General features: G+C 36.2%; 1 protein-coding gene across 4 annotated transcripts in view; it reads right to left on the bottom strand.

The window, feature by feature from the left end:
- The window catches only part of MLLT10 (myeloid/lymphoid or mixed-lineage leukemia; translocated to, 10), a 127,943-nt gene that overhangs the window by 40,453 nt on the left and 63,864 nt on the right, over positions 1–23,626 (bottom strand). For all 4 annotated transcript variants that reach the window (XM_017741441.1, XM_008639308.2, XM_017741440.1 and 1 more), the window contains 2 exons: positions 23,240–23,495; positions 20,664–21,233 (listed from right to left, as the gene is read on the bottom strand). In XM_017741441.1, coding sequence (XP_017596930.1) covers positions 20,664–21,233; positions 23,240–23,468 — 799 coding nt within the window. In that variant the 5' untranslated portion in view covers positions 23,469–23,495. The remainder of the gene's footprint in view (positions 1–20,663; positions 21,234–23,239; positions 23,496–23,626) is intronic.

The raw sequence follows: 23,626 nt of genomic DNA, 5'->3' as shown, positions 1-23,626 counted from the left end.
TGTAGGTCAGTAAGCTGAAACTATTACAACAATTTTGAAAAGAGGAAGTTATCTGAGATATCTGTCATAGGTTTCTCATCTTAGCATTTTGTCAAAACTTCAGGAATAAGAATAATATGGCCAAAAAGGCTGTTTTTCAAATGTAAACTTGCAGGCCCACAAAAGTTGCACAGAACTACAAAACGTTCCTACTTGGGTCATGGGGTTGGGACGACAACCTCAAGGGAACTCAGAATTCGAAGAAATAAAAGGAAATTTTGAGTTATAAGAACAAGAACTTCTTTACACAAACTGAAGCTATAAACATGTTTTCAGTACCTTCACTCTGTGTGGTAGTCCCAAAAAGTCTCCCCTAAACCCATGGCAACTTCCAATACAGTGCAAAATGAAAAGGTGTCTTTGCATGAAGCAGTCCATCATTATTAGCAACTAAACATGTACAAAAAACTGATGAAGTTCCATTACACAAGAAAGAGCATGTTCTATTCCAGTACAATGTTAATAGTGGAAGAAGCATCCCACTATGTTATTTTGTAATAGGAACATAAACTAAAGTGAATCTAATGCAAAATAGATGCAAACAAAAACAGGTTATTTTTGACAGCTGTTTAGAAGGAGAAGAAAGTTGCACTTGAAACTGCCAAGCTAGCAACAGTATTTCACTTCAATTTATGAGATAATGAGCTTGGATGCTAGGGCCAATCTGTTTCCTTCATGAAGAAATCTGAAATCTAAGAATCAAATAATAATGCTCTTTTCCTGCTGGTGATGAGGAAAGTGGTAGAGTTCACTTTCACATAGGTTTCTACAAGATTCTGCAATAACAGTTCTAGAAGTGCACAGAAATGAAAGTTACTGATCTGCAGCTGGATAGCAAGCTACCATTTCCCTCCCTTTCAGTGACTGGGCATCCTTTTTTGATGAACAGGCAGCAGCCTGTCACAGATCAACAGTCAATATCTTCCTTTCACAAAGGGCATTCTGAGTACTCTCCATAACTGAGGTGGAAGTTAAAAAACCCCACAGACTCAAAATATCCAAAGAATACACAGTGCTGAGGGGGGTGGGGAGGAGGGAAGATACAAAGTACACGTGTACATGTTTTCAAAAACTGGTTTTCTAACTGTTTTGAAACAGTTGTTCCAGTTTGGTATCTATTGACGGAAGGCAGACTGCCACAATTATTCCCTTTGAGAATACTCTGTAGAGCAGATTTATAGTCAAAGACCAAAATACTTGACAAGAACTTTGACACAACCAAGGAACACAATCCAGCATGGCAATATGACATATATATGGTGAATCCATGATTGTATCACCATCATATACAGCGAAGACGTGACTTTGCTATCAAACTCCATTAAAATTAACCCCGAATCCTTGGCAGCTAAGCCAGCAAAAGACGTTCAGTTAATCTCTTCTGTCTACTCCCATCCCTATGTTCAAATCCCTGACTGTACAGTTATCTATAATCAATCAGAAATGTATTCAACAACAGGGTAAGGGTGAAGGATCAGAACTGATGTGCTACCAAAATGGTCTACTGTGTTCAGCTAGTCCCACCTGCTATAGTGAACAATGGTATTTTACACTTGATTCTGTGTTCATTGATGACTACTCATGTCAGCAGTCATGTTCCCACTTGGAATTAATCCCAGCTGATACAGGTCTCACACTGCAACCCTCCACTGCAGAAGGGCTCAAACCCACTTTTTCGTAGCCCACCCAAGATGAATTTTCTCTCTGAGAGAAAAGGTCTGAATGTGCCACTAGGAGACAGATGAATGACGCGCTGGACTAGGAACACAGGGAGAACTGTACTGTTTTTCTAGCTCACTATATCCATCTCTAACAGTGAACAATAACAGCTACACAAGCAAAAGTACAAAAAAAGGGCAAGCATATAGTAATACATTCCTCAAATGTTCTCCCAGCCTCTAGAAATCTATAATGTATGAATTTTGAGTGTGAGGAACAGTCTTTCTAATTATTAGCCTTAAATCTGCTTCCAGACTTGCCCCAGTGAATACCTTCCAATCCTTTCTGAACAGCTGTAACTTTTCACACCATATCTCATGGCAAAGTTAAATCTTAGTTGAAGTGTGCAGTCTTTTTTTGGGGTGGAAGATGGCCGACACAGGGGCAAAACTCCTTTCACTTGTTTCCTCCAGATACCCAGATTTCTCACAATAATCTTTGAAATGCTTTATAACTGCCTGTTGATGTTTCACAATTAATTCAGCTTTATGAAATAGGACATGTTAAGAATTTCATACTTGTTCTACCATGAGTCAAAAAGTTTTCAAGTACTCTTCTAGAATAGAATACTAAGATAAAGAGCTCTGTGATCATATCTGAGACACACATGGTCATAACCACAAAAAAGACCTGTCGTTCAAGTGTGTCACAGCACAGAAAGATCTTTGTAAAAGAAGAAGTTAAACAGATATGAAAGAACGATTGATAAAGACCTTAACTTTTTAAGGTTTAAAGTTTACATGTTCACTTTTGTAACAGTGAGCCAATACATACAAGCCTAAGTGACTTAAATACAACAAAGTAAAACCAAAGCAGTTTTAGGCTCACTTAATGAGTATTCATGAATATGAGCATGACTTGTGATCTACGTTTCTTAATGATTTCAGAGAAAATTTACTGTGTTTGCTTAAGATCTCTGAAAACATACCATAGCTGCAAACCATTCTGACAGCAATCTACCTCGGTGCTGAAATGGTGAGTCACTGGAAGCACTAGACTCATCTTCACTACTAACATAATACAGTCTTTTATGGGAGTTTCTACTTCAGAAGTTCTCTCTTTTCGGTTCCAGTGATCTGAGGCTGGTGTCTTTGAAGGGAGGGGGGAAGATGGGACAGCTGTTGCCCAGTTTCTGTGACTAGAACAGTTACAGCTTTAAAGTGGTATTCTAGAACCTCATGGTCAGATAGCTGTCCTTAAGACTGCAATATCTGACAACCAAACAGTAACTACTCAGTATTTTGAAATGTGCGTAACAGGACTATTTCAGGCTAACTTTTTAATTTACCCTTCTCTTGTTCTTCGTTTTTATCAATTTAGATGGTTTAGCTGAGCACTACTGTCTCCACACTTCAACGCAGGCAGATGCCTTTTTATCAAAACTGAAAAACTCTGCCCAAGTTGGGCTAGTTTAAAACAAAAGAAAATTAATTCATGCTCAGATTCTGTTTAGTTTAGGTTATCTTGTTAAAAAAATCATACCATATATACTGAATTTCACCTGCATTGATGCAGAGGCCAAGGCTACAGAACTGAAGTTTCTTTGGAAACACGTCTTCTAAAAACAATCACAGAACTGAGACTGGCACAATGGATGTCTGTTCTGTATTACGACTCTCCTCACTGCAACTCAAAAATCAGCGTAAGACAGAACAATCAATAACAAAGACCTAAAAACAGAGTATGAAATAAAATAGACAGAAGACAGAACAAGCAAGAACTGAAGTAACCACAGAAAGGCAACAAGCGAACATTACCATTTACAGCTATCTCTAACAGAAAATAATCAGGTCATTGCTTCCCATAGTCCTTTTTTTAAAGTATGCACTAAAACTGTCAAGAGATATGTGCGCTCTGTATGTATATGTGTGCATATACAGATATGTGTATCCCTCTTGCTCCTTTTCAGTGGCAGACCCACAGAAGAAGAGACAAGACTGCAAGATCAAGTCAAAAAGTTTGACTGTAAGATCCAGAGTATGACTTGGAAGGACAAAGCACATTCTTATCACACAGTGAATAGCAGTGACAACTTTACATCTCTCAGCTGCAAATTTTGTTGTTTTTTAGAAAAAGGTTTTGAAAAAAGCATGAAAAATATAAGAAGTTGATTATACAACTGGAAAACACAGCACTGAGTATACCCAGTCTCTTACTGGCAAAACTGCAGTGTGCCACTGTCTGCTTTGAAGTGTCTTGACTCCTTTCTATTAAGGCAGGCATCTTAATGGAACAGCTTTCATGACTCCATTTTCTAATCATCTTTTTTAGGACTAGATCCTTTCAAACCAATTCAATATTTTAGCTATTATCTTTCCTCCTTCACAGTTTGTCAGCACCGAATTTCAACTGACAGGCTTCGCCCACCACCTTTATAGCAAAACTATCAATAATAAACCTCTCTGCTCCAAACTTGTATTTGTTTCCACTCAAACTAAAAGTCACAGGTTTTCTTTTCGGTACTTTATTGCTGATGTGCAGCCAGCTTAAACTCAGTGCAACAAAAAAACAAGCTCCTGACACAGACTCCATCAAAACTCTTACTGACAGTAACATTTACAACCCTCAGCATTACCTGACTCATAATCTGAACATGAGTAAATTTTGGAGTAAATGATCTTCCTTTATTTAAATATTTATCTCAAGTTTTAATACTTTCTTTTCATCCTATATAAACACATGACAAGATCTTTTCTTGCTGTTCATATTATCAAAATTTCTACCGACCCTCATTGATTTCACCCAGATATATGCTTCTGACAAAACAAGAGCCCTGCAATACTGGGATGGGGGGAGGGAGGGGAGGAGGGAAAGGCAATAATGGGGCAAAAAAGTAACCAACTTCACCTCAGAAGGTACCATGAAACATCACCACCACCAACCCACCATCCCCCAAAAAAGTAGTTAGATTATAAATCCTGTTCAAACACCATTCTTAAACAAACATGTAGCTACCATTATGCTGTTCCACAACAGTAAGTTATATAAAGCATTACTATTGTTTGGCAATATATGTCCTTCCAACTATCTATGCCATTTAAAAAACAAGAAGTGCAATGTGGGAATAAGTCACAAATGGTGTTCCATCGATTTCTATTCTACACCTTCTTGTGAATCTATACCTCTTCAACATTAAACAGCAAAAAGGCTCTGCTTATAAAACAGCAGAAACTCACCAAGTCCAAATTCAGCACCCTTTGTCAGATACCCTTCAGATGTTTACTTTTGTTCAGAAAAATGGTGAGCTTGCTTTCCTTCATCTCAAAGCTGGTTCAGAGTACTGTATACCTGGGAGAGTGAGAGGGAAACCCTATATCAAAAGGAAAAAAGCTAAACCTACTTTACTAAAGCAAAGCAAATCTAGAGAAATTTCATTATTTCTCACCACACGTAGACTATGGAACATAAAGGTAATGTAACATTAAAATTTTTATTATTTAAGAGACCCACCAATCTAGACATGTGCCTAACAGGTGTAATTCATGGCTCTGACAGTATGAAAAGCAAAAGTTCTATAAAACTGTAATGACTGCTAGCTCTATATGCAAAAAACTTGACCATGCAAAGTTTCAAACACTTAAATTCTTTTGCATATTCTGAATTTCAAGTCAATACAATTAGAAATGCATACAGCACTGCTCTTCTAACATACATGCACAGCAGTAAGAAAAATTCTATTTGGCTGGCACAAATGGGTAAAAAAATTACATTTTTTTATTAACAGATCACCTGACACCAATTAAATATCACACTGAGAAACAAACTTGATAATCTTCAAAACTGGCCTCATGAGAGGGTTTTCAATCTTTCAATAACTTGTGAATATAGCTGTGATTGTTTCCTACAAACTAACAATAGCCTTGAAAAAGTAAACCAAGTTCTAATTTAAGAAGATATTTCATTTCCACTGGCTATGAGTGAATAGAGAAAAAGGGGTACAAAGCCAATGCTGAATACTAAAGGGAAACAGCCATTAGATACATTAAAGATTCAATATTGCTCCCTCTGAAACTGATAGTTCTGTTATCAGTGACACAAATGAGCAGCATCAGGCTGTCAGAACAAAGAATGGACAAAACAAGGCTACCTTCACATGCATTACTTGTAGTAATTTAAGTAGTCAGGAAGGGAAGTGGGAGAATGCCTGAGGTAGACACCACTATAACACACCTATGAATGGAGCACAGAAGAAGGACTAGAAAACACTATTCACAAAATTAAAGAAAAGGATCTCAGAACTGGAATAAAACTGTTATCGTTTTACTTCACACATACAAAAAGATCATAAAAAGAGAACTGAGGAACTATTGACCTATCAGGCTCCTGCAGACAATCTACAAAAGTTTTCACTCAAGTACTGAACAATTGACGCACTGCAGACCTGTATTTCACCCAATCCATAGAATATGCAGACCTTCAATCAGGCTTTTCCACAAAAGGCTACCCTTTGTGATAAATGAACCTCTGAAAAAGATTCTAATATAACTTACCATTATGTATGGCATTCATCAACTTCGAGAAAGCTTTTGAGTTAGGAGAAAAAGGGCTTCATGTTAAGATCATGTTTAACAGACGCACAAAAGAATATATGTATAGACAGGAATTTCAGTGAACAATAATATACCTGAATACATCTTTCTTGTATTAGAGCTCTGATCATTTACAGTAGCACAAATTGTAAAATGGATTTATTTCTATCCACTGTAATTTTTTACTTATATTTCTTTTATCAATGTTGGTTAGATTTTAAATGTCGAGTATAAGAACATTCCAGCACATGCCAATTAGCTGTATTCTAAAGCTAATATTACAAATAAAAATTCAAATTCTTTCCAGTGGCAATCAGTACCCCCAAGAAAAGACTGATTTTAATTTCATTGTCTGCAACAAATTTAGAAACTCAAACGGAAGTTGCCTTGCTAATTTTAATCACAAGGCATCTGTTTTGCTTCACTGATACATTGAGATGAATTCAAGCAATCAAGTCTAACAGAAAACGGTTGTGTCTCCTGGACTTTAGAGAGCTCAGTTCAGGAACAACTCAGATACATAGAAAGAATGTCCAACTAGTGGTACACGAACGGAGATGCTCACATGAACTTCCTTTCCTTCACGGGTTGGGGTTTTTACAGAGTATTGATCTCTAATCCTGAAGTGCCAGAACACACTCACATCCTCTGCCGTGCAGCTGAAGTCTCTAACACTGCCTCCACAGCACCACAACATCATAATGCCCAGTTGCAGAGTGGTGGCAGTCATGCAGATGCCAGCCCTCTTCCACTTATCCCACCAGCTTATTCCTGCTTAAGATAATGACCTCATGACTATAGAATTATTTTAGTTTCAGTTTGCTTGTTCGCTCTTTCACACTACTAAGGAACAAAGCCCTCAGTTCACACATCTGGTTTGACAAGATGATCGAATTAATGACTTTACAGGCCAGATCAGGGGCAAACACCTCTGTCATGCTTCCATGGGGGAATTTTCTACCTGCATCAGCCTCTGAGATCTGACTGCAGTAACTATTTGGGTTCCAACAGGGCAACTGCCTTTAATGATTTATTTTTCTCTTCTTTACTCTTGCCACAACTGGAAGCTACTAAACATTGCTGTCATAAGCTAATTTTTAACTGCCAGGCTCTTCTGAACATCAGAATTTCAAAAAAAATGAATGAAGAACAAAGACATCTTAAACTTCTGTCATTCATATTCAAACATTACAAAACTAATTCAGAAGCAGTTTTAAAAAATTTAAAAGGCTTGACTTTTACCTACTGACTAAAACTGAGTAATTCAATAAAGGTACTTCAATGGAAATACTTCTAAAATTTGGAATATTTTAATTAAAGCACTATATGCTAAGTCTGTTCTCTAAAAAATATAAGTATTAATGTTGGGGGGTTTAAATTTTGTGGTACAGAAAAAATGCACAATATACAAAATTCTGTATGATTCTTAACATAAGTGCATTAATCTGAAATAAATGAAACTGATAATTTTAATTAACCTTCTCAGTAGTTTTCAGAGAACTAACAAAATACAAAAATACACTTATAATTTACAAGGAAAAAAATGCACAGAGCTAATATGACTGGAATTGCATTATACTATGCAGACAAATTCTTTCTCAGGTGCAGAGGACACAATGCAACTGCAGTCTGCCACTCTTAAGTGCAGAACCATTTCACCCACACCTACTTTCCACAGCCTTTGATTATAATTATATCAGTTCATTCCATTTATGCTCAGATTTTTGTGCACAAGAAATAGCAGCCATTTTAATCCATCATTGCTTTCAACACTAAAGAAAGTCCCTTTCAAATTTAAGGAACCATTGGGTAGGTTTGGAAGGAGGCTTGGGGTGATGGGGTTTTTTTTTTCTTTTCTCTTCTTTATTTTTTATTTTTTTCAAACAAGCTCAGTCCTAGACTGCTGAAGCTGTACCTTTTGCTTTTGTTTCTTTAAAACTGTACCACACAGGAGCTACCACTAATCCAAGCAATCACATACAACATATTCTCAAACATCACTCAAGAGGTATGAGAAAGTTTCAAAGCAGAATACACTAGGTATGTCCCAATGCAAAATTTACTATCAGATAACACTTCATAGACAAATGAGGAAGACATGCAGCTAAAGAGCTAACAAAACACTAGCTGTTCTAACACAGACCTCATCCAATTACACAAGGAAGGGCCAACACTAGATCAGTCCTGCTTGTGACTGATGGAGCTAATTCTAGACTCCCCTCAAGCCTCTCCACAGAACAGAAGGAGAACTGTTCCCCTACCACCACTCCCTTCCACACTCCATAAATTAGTAGAAGGCAGATGAAAAAAGGTGTTTTATTCTGGAAGGAAAAAAGAGCTACTGTCTTGGTTCCTGTGTAACTGCCTTTATTGGCAGCTACCTCTTTCCTGACTCCTGCACTGAAGTACCCCCTCCCAGCCACCCAGTTTTCTGCTACAATGTACAGACAAGCTATTGAAATCCAACATGCTAAGGTGTCAAGAAAGATTAGGGATGGTGAATGGTAACTATAAACACAGATATAGAGATATAGAGATATAGAGATATAGAGATATAGAGATATAGAGATAGATATGCATGCCAAAAAACTGTATGCTGTAATAGCTGGACTTCTCACTGTTTTCGTTTGCCATCTCTGCTGCCTCTCGCACTTTCAGTCTTGGTTAAATTTTTCCTCTCTTCATCCAATCCTTACAGCAGCTGCTATTGTTTGCTTTATTTAGAACCTTGCAGTTATTCCTCCTTAAAATCAATTCTTCTCAGAAAAAACTTCGATGCTTCCAGCTCATTCATTTCAATTTCTGAAATGACTCGGTATTAATACATCCAAGCCACCACCCTCTGGTGTTCATTACTTGTTTTTAAGGGAATTGGTTATGCATACAAAAACTAAAGTTCCATCCTAAGCTTACCACTACTCCACAACAGAAAAAAAGCCTAGTGACTTCATCCCTAGGAAGGATGTTATTTGCCGTAACGAAGCCCTAAATCCATCAGATTAGGCATTTGTCCATGACAGTTATCACACTTCAAGAAAAAAAAAAAAGTTAAAAAAACCAAACAAAACAAATTCCAGCAATTTGCATTTGACATTCTTATGTGAAAGCTAACTATATTGATAGCTTACGAGCCACTTTTTCATTTGTTTGGGGGAGTGGGGGCTGTGTTTGGTGTTTGGGTTTTTTATTTGTTTGTTGGAGGGGGTTCTGTTGGTATTTTTTTAATTTACTTGGAATCTCTAGTCATTCTTATCTCACAGATGTTCAAAAACAATAAACAATGGGAAACAGAAATAAAACCAAGTCAAGTACGTAGGATCTAACACGATTACTCATGCACAAGTCCCAGTTGCATGTTCATATTCTTTAGTTCTGTTAGCAGTTCCACAAATCCCTTTCTCAACTCAGATTTCTAGAGCTATACAGGTCCAAAGAACACAGATGCTCACTCACTTTTTTATGACAAAATTTTTCCATTTTTCCCTGTTACTTAGTTTAGTGAGAACCCTTTTCTGAACCTTTTACCACTGCATGTAATTCCCTCTCACAAAAACATATGCAGCAAACTAGATCACGGTCAAAATGAACAGTTTACTTCCTGCTATCCTTATGGCCTTCTCACATATCTACCAAATCTGACACTGAAAGATGAAGACTTCTATTTAAAAGCTGAATAAAAAGTACAGAAAGAGCAATATGAAGTAAGGAGTTTGCATCTAAACTAGGTGTTAAATCCAAGTTTGGTTCAAATGGACAAAAAATGGCTTTACATTCAGGATCACATAAGAAGTAGCTTTTCTAACAATACAAAATAGTTTATTTCACTTACTGTTTCCTGCATTACCACCACAAAAGCCCTTGCAAGAACTGTCCTGCTAAGTATTCTGACAGCACACTTCATGTATATGGCATACCTGTATATCAAGTTCCTACAACACTTTTTCAGGTATGCTTAATACTCTTGAAAGAGAGTTTTATTTGAGTAACCTTCTGGAAATACATTGTTGGCTTACCTCTGCCAATTTTCTGCATTTTAATCATGTTGGGGAGATTTATCAAAAATGAGCTCACATTCAGATGAATCTACATGCAGATCTTCCAGGTACAGGTAATGTTTGTACAACATCAGGAACTACCATACAGTGAAAAGGCACTGGGACACAGTGTCACTTACTGCACCTAAGACACATCTTTATGCACATGGAGCTACCAGGGGACCACCTAACTGCAAATCCTCCACTACACAGCCAGAATTGCTGGGGTGCCTTTGCTGCAGCATTGAGCTAAGTGACATGCTACAGTACCACAACACAGGTGGCCTGGAGGTTCAGAAAGCTGCTGTTCTTAGTCCTATCACACCCATACAACCTGCTTAAGGAAGAAAAATTAATTACTTACATAAGAAGGAAGCATAGGTACTTGATAATCAGGCACTTGGCCCTATAATATTTGTTTTAAAAAGCAGTATAGCTCCTATATATCAACACATGAATCTCTCCATTCTAAGTCTTAATGGATTTGTCCCTCAGCAAAATCTTTCACTGAAAAGCTCAATTATTTTAAAGTAACTAGTCTTTTTTATGCCATTGTATTATGTTAGCATTTCTATTTAACTTTTTTGTTTTCTTTTTGAAACTTTACAAGGGAATTGCAGGAATTACTATGATGATCAACAACAGCTCTAGACATCACAGCCTCTCCCCAAATATAATCTTGAGACAAACTTCAGTCAGTTTAACTTCTGGTACTGCAGCTCTTCACATTAAATAAATGGAAAGTTTAAAAGCCAAGTACACTTCCTTCTGATTTTAAAAACCTGACTGCAGTGCTGTCACCTCTGACTGACAACAACAACAAAAAAAGAATTTTACCATATGAATTGGACAGTCTTCAGATGGACAAAAATTCAAGAACTATCAACACATACACATCACTTATTTTTCAGCTGTATTTGATTTCTGAAAGAGTTGAAAGTCTGTAAGATCTGAAAAGTACAATTTTCAAGGAAGGGTAAAAAAACCCTACTGCTCCTTTTATAGTCAAGCCTCTTCTCTACCCTCCCCCGCACACACTTTTGTATGTTCCCATGTCACCTTTAACAGATTTTATGGAGTTAAAAGACTGATTGCTATCTCACATTTGACTTACAAAGAATGCCATACTCTAGTAATTGACTCCAGATGCTGAAAAATGTTCACACTCAAGAAGATGAATATTTTAATTTTAAAACATATATACAAAAACCTCTTAATTTGATACCATTTTGAAAGTCCATTTTTTTAAGTTAAGCCATTTTAAAGGAGTTTCTGGGAACTAAACAGTTACAAGTAAGAAAACACTTGTATCTCACTTTATTTTCCATGCAGCAATAGAATCAAGGAATATATCCTTGATTTTCAGAAAAGGGATACATCTCTAAAGCAAATACCAAATTCTGTAACAAAGACATCTGATAGGATAGAAATCATAATTGCCTCACAGTGTCTCCTTGTTCCCCTGCTCTATTTAAAAGTCTAATTCTTAGTTTTATAATAAGAGTTAGAGAACTAATATAATCTAAGCACAAAACTGGAAGTTTCAGTACATCTTTCTGCCCTTATTTTTTTTAATGTAATAATGATAATACCACATACTTTACTCCATATCTGCAAAGACAATCAGCCACTGGAAAAGCAGGCAATTTATTTTCTTCACTATGCAGACAACAATAGTAGCAAAGCTGTCAGCCAAATCTCATTCATACAGCGTAGTTTACGCAGATTATGCAGGCCTAAAGTAAGTTAGTTTTTGTTAGGAGTTCAAACCTAACACCAAATATATACAAGGCTCTTTGTAGGCTTATGGGTCAAATATAAAATAAAAGAAAGCAGTTTACAAAAAGCTCATGGACTTCCCTGAAAACCTTCCCTTACCAAATAAAAAAGATTTATAGCTGAATTTGGAAAGCAGTAATACAGAAACTTAAGTAGACTTTAAGCCCTCCCCAGTCCATTTTCTTCTCTGCCAGTATAGATACAACTAACTAATAGTCTAATCTGTATTCATACATATATTTATTATGTTTCAACAAGTTTGTATTTTGATGCCCAATCTGCAAATAATTCTGTATGGGCAAAAATGTAGACCTGCAGAGTTTCTTGTAATTGTTACTAAATTAATATTTGGGTAGAAGACTCACAAAGCTTGAATAAAAACAGTATTTCAAATAGTTTAGAAATATGTACATCTTTTTGCTAAGCTGTTTAAAATTATGCCTTTCTCCCAAAATTAATAACTACCAAAACTTTCTTTATTTTGTTATTAAATGAAAGACCGAAAAGGGAAGTCAAGAAAATACACATTCCCTTTCCTGTATTAATTTTTTGCTTTGTTGTGGGTTCTTTTAGCATCTGAAATGTATCACAAGTCCATAATTTAAACATACTATTTGCTGTTGACTGTCAGAGAATAACAAATAAATAAATTATGACATCTTTTGAAATTTAAATAGAAGCTACTGCCCAGAGTCACCATAATTTGGGAATCTAGTTTAAAGATATAATCTTCAAAATTTCTATTTTAACCTGACAGACACGTTCTCATACAACAATTAACTAGTCATGTAACTTCCACAGCTGCCAAGATCTCCTCTGACATTAGCAGGCCTTAGCAGCTTGACATGGAAGCTCTATACATGTCCTTCCCTGGGACATTTTTTTTCACTTCAGAAAGCCCTCCCATCTGTTTTCACTGAAAAATAAAAACTTCACAATTTTCTTGAGAAAGGAAAACTTTGCCTTGTTTTAAATCAAGTTGTGTTTCAAAGGGATGCTCCAAGAGTTTCTAGTCTTGTAACATTCACAGGGCGGCTGATTTGCATCTCATGCTCAAAACACTGCTTCCATGGAAAGTCAGGCAGCTTGGAGTCTTCAAGAGCGGAACAGGCTGAGTATTTCTTCTTTTCAGCAGCCCATCCAATTAAACACTATATGTCTGTATTTTTCCACTGACTTTTTTTTTTTTTTTTTAAACAGAAAATGGGGCAATTACCTGTATGCAGTATGCAATTACAAAAAAAAAAAAAATCTTGACCAGGAATAGTAATTCTTTTTGTATCACAATTATGATCATGCTTCTAAACATTTTTGTAAACTGAAATATTCTCAAATGAAAGGTATTCCAGTCTAGCAAAGAGCTTCAGACTCTTTGAAAAGGATATTTTAAAAATACCCATCATTGTATGCCTCTTCTCAACTTTCACATTCATAGTCATATTTTAGGAGGAAATTGGTATCATAAATAAAGATAGTACTTTGCTACCTGCACCATGTATGGAGTAATTTCTATTAATTACGATGTAACTTTTCTACCCCTTCTTGAAATGAGTGTCACAGTGAGGACAAGAGCCTTTTTTTCCCCCTGAAGTATAATGTTCAGTTCTCCATCATTATTCAGAAGTTTTTCATAACTGTTTTCAAAACACATCTCATTGTTCAGTATTTTTTTGTCCACAGCCTTCTTAATCAAGGAATTCTTATTCATTACATCCAAGTTCATTTTTTACAACATACATTTTTAGAAACCACCCTGAATCCTCAGAGTAAGCAGCAAAAACTACTTAACTTCTCAATCTCTGATAAAAGCATAGAACATACTACACTGGGAACCAATTCTTGCAGACCCATGCTGCCTGAAAATTAGCATACTACTAACTACTATATTTTAAAATGCATTATTTACCCAGTTACAAACTATTTCATATGCTAAACTGATGCATCATGCTAAATTTTGTTTTAAAAATCAAAGAGATAATATAGCACCGAATTAGGTTCATAGGTAAGGATCAAACAAACATCTCTGCAAGCATATTGATTTCTTAGCTCTAGAACTTCCTGCACCTGCAAATCAAATAAATATGTTCAACTAAACTGTATCTTCTAGGAAGTAAATTTTCAGAACTGAGATTTGTTCAACTGTTACCTTCTTTCACTTGATCCTATTTTACTCTTGTTAGGTTAAGGATCATGGTAGTACCAGTTTTCAGTTCCTCACCGTGATACCCATAGTCTGATAAACTCACTCCTTAGCTATTCTCCAATCATGTGCTTTTCCTAGTCGTTGAATCCTTCTCGTGGCTCTTTTCCTTACACAGAGCAAATCACAGAACCACACGTAGCATTCAAAGACCAGACACACTCTGAACACAGAGCTGCCTTTCTCATTAGATTGCTGTTTATGCATTAAAACCTTTTTAAACACATCTCAGCACTGGAAACTCAGACACAACTGATTAATCACCTTTATCCTTTTTCTCTACAGCCCCTCTTTCCCCAGAAGGCCATCCTTATCCTGCAAGTACACATCCATCTTTCTAAGGCATAATCTTCTATTTTAGCTCCACCAACAGAACTCTTAGTTTGTATTGATGAGCGGGAAAGACTCCACTACTGGAATAAGTAGTAAAGTAGGTAGGTTTATTCCAGCACTGGGACACATGGGGGATGCCATGTGTGCCCACAGCTGCATTCAGCCTGGTATTTATCGGGTTACAAGTTCCATATTCACTGAGTTTCCCCATATGCCTATACATATTCATCACCTGGCCCCGCCCAGCCTCCCTTCGTATTGCAGTGAGCCCAAAAGTCATTGACATCCGCGTTGCGCTTGCGCAGTGCTGTCTGCTGGTCGTGGGCAGGGGTCTCCGAGATGAAATAAGAGTCTTCCTCAGATGAAGTAAAGGATCTTCCTCATCCTGAACTTTTCACCTTTCCTCCCTGCGCATGCTCTTTATGCCCCTGGGCTAAGTCCAAACTTCAAGACTGGTTCGAGTTAGCTTTAGGTTAAAAACAGGATCTTTGGTCAAGATTCCTTCCCTTTATCAATAGTCTCATATCTTCTCATCCTGCTTTGGTGGGTACAATAAGTGTTGGGCAAGCGGTATGCATTGCTTCTAACAAACCAATTCCTAGTAAATCATTTGATCTCTGCTTCCCCATCCCCCTGATTCAGTATTGCTGACCAAGGGAATCATTTTACCCTGTCCTCATAACCGGACTTTTTCAAAAATTGCAGAATTTTCCTATAGATTTCACAGATTATTCTGAATTGGAAGGGACCCACAAAGATCACAGAGTCCAACTCTTAAGTGAACTGAGGACCGATGCCGTGACCTTGGTGTTACGAGCACCATGCTCTGACCAACTGAGCATAAGGGGAAATAATAAAACAAAGTAAACATTAGTTTAATAATTCTCTGATCAAAATAAAATTGAAACTTACCTATCAACTATAGTTAATGCAAGGATTTGCTGACTTCCTATCATTACAAGCCTTTATTTAAAATGTCATGCTGTATCAATTGAAATGTAGACATCTACTATGCCACTTTTAAATAAAAAATAGGAAATAAAATTAGTCCAATAAGTTATTTTCCATAACTCTCAATATCCACCACTAATGATTACACCTTTGTATGCCTTAACATCTTTCTTTCTTCTGTCAAACACGTCCTAATTGCGTAACATTAACTACTTGCCAGTCTCTTAAAACTTCATGAGTTTTAAAGACTTACTAAAATGTAATACTGACAAAGCATGGAAATATGAGGTATTCATCATCAGGAAATGTCAATACTTCTGGCTGCAGCTGCTGATAACAACCATTTTACTTAAGAACTTTGATCCATTTCATGATAATCGCCATCTTCATAAGCTACTACCTCATGTGATTTCTTCCCTGTTATCTGATGAATGTCTCCATGTTTTCCACACCAACAATCATCAATTTTTACATTTTAATCTTGTACACCATTCACCAATCTCAACACCACTTCTGTTGAGCCTCAAACATGAAGAATGAAGGTCTCTGCGCATTGATTTTGCCTTGTGTGCTTTCTACACCATTTGCTTAGTCCTAAAAGGCCATTAATATCTATTAGTATCAATTTGTTCTTTATATTCTATCTCCTCTGAATACAAACTGGCTTTTTAACACAGCAAGACTTCTGCTTTGGTGCACTTTGCAGATAGCACAAACTGTTTCAGAACGATTTTTTATAAACTCTTTCTCCCCGTAGATTCAGCTACTAAGTCAAACTTTAAACACAGCATCATGAAGATTTAACATAAGTACTTGAGGGACTTAGTATCTCAATGAGAATAATTTCAAGTTACTCTTCTACTTTGAAACTTCAGAGTTCTCTTGCGTCCTAAGTGCAGCAATGAGCTTAACAGTACAATGATCTTGCACAGCAGAACGTGTGCAACATTGACAAAGGTTTCAGCACCGCTTGAATCAAATGGAAAAGGAGAACAAAATACATGGAACTAATCTGAAGCATTTAGCCAACTTGTATATAAAGCTGAAACTTGACTGCACAAGACATAAGATCAACTCAAAGGCACCTGTGCCAACAACATTATTGATTTCTCAGAATTTGAAATACTGCTTTATTAAAGTACAATACTGGGTTTGGATGAGTCCTTTATTCCAAGAAGTGTCCAGTGTTACCAACCACAGCACACTGAAGACTGGCTAAGGGAAGAATATATATGATGATATACAGAGGCAGAGACAAAAATGTAGGAAGACAAATTCTAATTTTGCCCCAGTCAGGACAAAGGAATTCCAGAAGATGGACACAACAAGGGTGCTGAAACAATGGGCTAACCATTTCAAGGCCCAATTGGTAATTTAATCTTTTCCAGTCATCTTAAAGAAAAAAAAAATTCATAAGCTTTTTTTAGGGCTTACAGTATACATCGGGCACAAAATCAATTTTACAAAAATTAAAATATTGAAGTAAATAATCCCCTGAAGTCCTTAGCTATTGAAGCTGATACTACACAATTTGTTGTATGCTTGAAATCAAGAGCAGAAAACTGGGAAGGCAGATAAGTGCCTGAAGCACTGTAATAATTCCAGCAGCAAGTATCCATGCTGAACTTAGAAGACAACTGCACGAGAACTTCATCTACCATGAAACAGAAATTTCAGTCAACTTCTGATACTTGATTGCTTTCCATTTTACATTGCTACATTATTCCAGAAAAGTCAGAAGGTACCGTATGTCACATAAAATATTCTTTTCCCTATTGCCATGGGACACAAGCTCTCAATGCTTTACAATACTAGATTAGAAATCTTTAAATATTATTCCCTAGAAAGATGCTGAGAATGAACTTAATCTGGAGAATACAGCACGTGTGACCTGGAAAGTTAGACTGCTCTATAAAATTGTTTAGTTCAGATGAAATGCACACACACACCCTACTAAAAGATTTGGATACTGAAATCACTCCAAAGACCAGCTCTATTTGGGGTGAACCATTATCAGCTTTATATAAAAACTCCTGCAATAACTGACTGACACCATTTTAGACAATAAACTTACACTGCTTGTGAGTTCTCAACAAAAAGGGAAGTATGGTTTGTAAATGAGCTGGTATCTAAAGAATCTGGGGGGGAGGGCTTTTAAAGAGGGACAGATGTACTAGCAAAATGTTAGTTTACTACAAAAAATCCATATCACCCTGCCAATATAAATTTTACTTAATTTTTTTAGAATTTATCTTATTCCTTTGAATACAATGTTAAAGTAATGTATACAATGTTTCCTATCATGTTATAAATACATTTCAGAAAGAATAATTAAGGGCATAAAGATTGAACACTTAAGTGATAAAACCTTGAACACATCAGATCAGTTGCATGGCAACTGAAATACAACCTAAGCGTATGTGCTGTAACAGCTTCTAATTACTTATCCTTAGACTATACCTATATTCATGGTGCATCTCTGTTCTTATTACGCAGGAAAAGAGAAGGCCTGTGGACAGGATAAGTTTGGCAATGACAAATATTTTTACAAAATGAGCTGAATATAATTATTCCGAATAAAACTTTTTGGGAAGACTTAATTGTATATAAATAGCACGTGATGAATCTGCATTACCTTTTAAAATAAGCTTCCCTTCACATTTCATCTCATTTGAACATTAACTATGAACACAATTATCATACATCTGTGAAGTCATGTTTTTCATAATTTTTATGGATCTCAACAAGTGGTCTTAAGAAAACTGAAAGAGAGTGGTAGCTTCAGATAGCTGCTGTTAGGAAGGCTAGTAAAAAAAAAAATGAGATTCTTGCAAAAGTGCTTCAAAAGCTTTGTTTAGTATGGTCTGGCTCATTCCCGATTCAGCTTCTTTGAAGCATCAAGGCAATTCCAAGAGGCAATAAAAACTTTTTGGCTTGAGTACCCTGTGTTTTCACTCACTACAATTACATGCACAAAATCTTATCGGGGGGCTCGGGTCAAATAATTTAGATTCATTTGTTGGATCTTGTTACTGGACAATGTGGGCACATTGCAAAGAGAAACATTAACATACTACACCAGAGAGAATACAAGTTTCTGGTAACAGTGATAATACTCTTATGTCCTTCCTCACTCCAACACAGCTGTAAATTTGGATTATTGGGTTGCTAAACCCAAAGAATACTTACGATGAAGTGGGAAAAGCAGCACTAAAACCATAAGAAACAGGGAGATGAGGGAGAAGAGTACATTACACCAATATGCTCTGATTCAAGCAGAAGTTTCTGGATAAATTTAGAGCTCATGCTCAAAGACGAAGACATCACATTTGGTTTTGAATCTCTGGGTTTTCTTGGTTTTGCTGGGGTGATTCTGTTTACAAATTTTGTTTCCTTGTTTATTTATATTCATGTTCTTTGGCATCCTCAGAAAATATCACTGTTTTAGAGGACAGGTCTAATGCTGCCTCCCAAGAATCTAGGTATACTTAATAGATGTGAAATTACAGGCTGAATATCATGACAAAAGTAATCAAAACCTACATGGTAGTTCCATCCATGTATTTATTTACAAAGAGTTTAACATTATCACTGGCATTCTCTAGATGGAAGAGTGAGATGTAATAGAGGACAAAGAAAGCAAGAATGGACCTGTACAGGGAAAGGCCTGTTCAAGGAGCTGACAAGAGCAGAATATTCTAAGACAAATATAAGAGGGGGGGAAACGTAGGTCATTCACTTCGAACCAAGACCTTGTACTTCTATCTCTTACCCCAACTACAATACATAATCCACTTCAAAGGGATTATAAAGGAATAAGAAAGTTCATACTATAATAATCAGAACGCTGATGTAAATCTGTTAGATGGTCTCTGTTCATAACAGGTAAGAGGTGAACATGTTCTTAAAACTGCATTTTAAACAAGATAAATAGTGAACCATGAAGTTTTGTCATATACCATTTCTCTTCATTGATTTTAATACAGGAAAAGTTTTTTAACATAGTTGCTACTGCTTTTGCCATTATTACCCATAGTAAAAATGATCATTTGCCCGTTATCTAACTGCTTTAAAACAACGTGGCTTTGACATCAAGTTTTTAAGAACCAGTCTTGTTCTGAAAGAAATACAGGGGTTTTTTTCCTTGAACTAGGTATTTTTTAAAGTATCTCTTGCTTATAGAGTGAAAGTATACAATACAAAAACCATAAAACCCTCCCCACAAGCAAGTATTCAAGCTCCATTTCTCTTTTCCCCCAAAACAGAAAAATTAAGGGAAAAAAAAAAAACCACACAAAAAAACCCACTATAACAACAAAAAGGACAACACTTCAAAGTTTCAGAAGTGAGGTAATTCATTATTTTTTTTTATCACAAAAGCTTTGAAAGAAACTTCAGGGCAACAAAGACTTTGGCAGATAAGAGTATTCTGCCAGGCCATTCCACACACAGGTTTCTAGTAAACAGAAAGCCTCTCACAGCCCCAGATGTGCATAACATTTAGAACAGAGGAAGAACAAACCAGCCAATTTCAATTGCTAAACAGCACACAAGAATATGAAAATGTCATCCAGCTACACAGGAGTCCAGATTCAGAATATAATTTTACATGTTTAAACTGGTCATTCTCCATATACACATTTTGATTTTTAGTTAAGCTAAATTGGGAAAGTGTAATTGAGAGACACATTCAGCAAAGCTGACATACCTGAGTACCAATTTTGTTTTCTCTGTGTAACAGCACAGACAGACAATGAAGTCCATGTAACTATCAATTTTTTTTTTTTTTGCTAAACCTGTCACACATAATTTTCAAAGAACCTATTTTTATGCAACTTTTCCCCCTACAACTTCAAAACCTTCATTTATATAGCCTAGAGCCAATCTACTACAGCCACCTACACCACAGTGGCACCTATACATGGAACAAAACTTACTTTTCCAACAGTCCTTTTTCCCCCAGTGTAATTTTCATGATATTTCAAATGATACTATGTTCTTGAAAAGCATACTCAGAATTACAGGTAAAATAATAAAAACATATTTTGAGGTAAGAAAACAAATCCAGTAAATGCCTACCTGAACCCACTGGAGATGAACCAACACTAAGACTTTGTAAACTTCCATTCCTGAGCAAAGTTGGAGATTTTTGAAGACCAGAGCTTGTCACACTCCCTGCAGCAGATGCCACAGATGAAGTTGGGGAAGCAGAAGAAACTGAAAGATGGGAAATACTTTCTTGACTCTTATTTCCTTTAGGTCTACCAGGCCCATGTTTACTTTGCTTATTTCCTTTCCGTTTCTTCTCTGTTACAGTTTCTTCTTCTATTCCAGAAGTCTGAGCTCGTTTGTACGCTGTAGAACTAAGGCTTGAATTACTTATGTCTCCAGGTGAGCTGTCAAAGTTTTTAGATTGGGAAACAGCTGCTGATGATGAAGGGAGACCAATTAAGGAAGTAAAACAATTGACTCCCCCCTCTTGGCTCCCAGCCTCTCCTTTATGTACATCTTTGGTTGAGGAAGCCTGTTGAGAATGCGTGAAACTGTCACTTCGCAGATCTGTGTCAGTGAAACTCAAAAACTCTTGGGGAGACTGAACTGAACTTCCAGAAGATGACTTTATGCTCCCAGGAGTGCCCAAAAAGCTCCCTACAATAAAGAAAGAAGAAGTATAATTATGTTTTTCTGTGTAGTTGATGAAAACTGATGGGAAGTATTAATATCTTAGAATAAAAAACTTTAATGTGGAAGTACTTTAAGAAAAGCCTTACCAAGAACTAAATAATTTATTTTTTAAATAACTCATTGGTTCTCCTGCTGATCTTCACTTTGCTGAATATGATTCTCAGATTCCTGTCTGCGATTTAGATTTGAATCTGGGGCACAAGGTGAAAATGAGTAATAGAAGAGTAACGACTTTGCTGCTTAGGCAACTTCGACATCCATCCTGTTTTGAAGCCATAACAAACACTTGGTGCAAGTTGGAGCAGGTTTTTTTGAACATACACATATATTAAGAGAAGGCTGATAGAAATATGCTACGATCACATCTACACTATGCCTACAATCTTCCTTACCATTCTACCTAAAATCAGGGGTCTGACAAAGGTAAAGGGAACAACAATTGGGCTTAATTTTCCCTGGCTGAGGGGGAGCTCCAGAGAAGACATGCTTTTTCAAAAGTACGAGAGAGAAAGTGAAAAACGGTGTATAAAATTGGCATTTTAGGACTTCTTTAGCACTGTCACAGAACCATAAAGATCTTCCGTGTAACAGAATTACATTCCTTCTTCAGTATTTGGAATGCAGTCATTTCATCACTGTATTCGTGCATTCAAGGCAGAAAATGAAGCACTCTCGGGAAATACAAACATTTACTTGCACTGAAATTCACTAAGTTTATACAGGTGGGTGTATGTGGGTACTGTTTCACAGAATTCAGACTGATGACAACATCAAGAAAATACTCCTAAATATGACATTAGGTATAAAAAACCCATGTCCTTTAAAAAATAGTGTTTCATCATTAGTACTCCACTAAACAATGTTAAGAATTCCATTCAAAATACAATTTACATAAATACAGCTATTTAAAAAAAAACATTAAAATATCATTGTTTTGTATTTTAAGTAAGTTATATCAACTTCACTTAATGCAGCCTAAAAGAAAATACATGCACATAGAAAAGATCTATTTTGCCATCTGCAATAAGATTTTTCCTTAAAAGAAGAATTCCAGAAGGCAATTTTCAAAGTTTTGAGAATTTAAACAAAAAAAAAATACTTCCTCTTTTTTCAAGTAAAAGGACCTGAAATATTGGAAGAGTTCTAGATAAATTTACAAGCGTTCATTGCATAAATAAACTCAAAGGAAAATCAACATCACAAAGTATAAAGGACAGTCAGCTACTAGACACCACAGTGAAAATTACTGAAAATTACTTTATAGAAGGCCTAGTTTGTTGTGTTTCAAAATAACATATTTTATTAATTAAGGAATTTTTTTAAAACTTTTAGTATTTTTAATCTTTTTTTTTTTCAATTCTGACAAAGACGCCATAGTAAAATTTGCTTTTTAGAAGTGCCCGAAGTCCACGTAGTGGGTTTTAGCAAGTTCAAAAAGTAAAACATTTTGTATTACCTAAGATAAATAAACCTTGCATACTCACCTTCTCCTTATGTATTTTGGTGACAAAAAAACTAAGTAAAAAGGTCTTTTACTCTGAAGGAAATGGTATACTTTTAAATATCTACATCTTGAAAAATTGTTGAGGGGCCATGGCATCCTATCCTTTAGTGCACTGACTAAAAAACATAGTATTACTCCCTTAAAGAGGTAAGACCTCTAGACTCAAATTCATATTAAAGTTTACTCCAAAATAATTTCTGGCACATAAAGACACTTCTGTTAGCAGCTGAAGAGAATACTTCAACAGTCTGAAAAAAGCATCAGTTTTGCCCTTTAAAAATGCACAACCTTCCTTTTTATGTTATAGCAACAAACATTTTTACCCTGAAAAAAGTTAGGTTTTTCCCTAAAGTGAAACAACATTCTCAGTATTGAGGATAACAGATTAACTACTTTTCAAGTTCTGCATACATAAAATTTCTAATTCATGTCAAAGCAAGTTATGTTACAGCATAACAATCAGTACCTTGCTGAAAAGGGCTAGCTGCAGTCACAGTTGTTCCTGGATTTCTTCCAGCACCAGGCTTTCTTCCCCTCTGACCTGAGCTGTGACCTGCAGATTTCTTCCCTTTGCTCTCTGACCCTCTAGCCTCTGAAGAATCTTTTCCACTTGAAACATGTGTAGGAACTTCCTGGAAATTTGCATTTGTAAATCGAGCTGAGGTATCTTCCAACCGCTTCAAGGAGCCTGACATGGAGTTGTTGCTAGTACTTGTGTATGTCTGGCATTTTGAAAGAGAGAAGAAATTAAACAAACAAGTCACACAAAAAACTGTAACAACTGTTTAAAAGATCTCATTCTTTCAAACAAACACAGAAGTGTTCAAATACTAATGTTAACTAGAAACAGCAG

This window comes from Corvus brachyrhynchos, unplaced genomic scaffold, assembly GCF_000691975.1.
Source record: "Corvus brachyrhynchos isolate BGI_N302 unplaced genomic scaffold, ASM69197v1 scaffold167, whole genome shotgun sequence".
Classification (NCBI taxonomy): domain Eukaryota; kingdom Metazoa; phylum Chordata; class Aves; order Passeriformes; family Corvidae; genus Corvus; species Corvus brachyrhynchos.
Note: the sequence above shows the minus strand (reverse complement) of the source record. Positions and strands in the feature narration are given on the sequence as shown.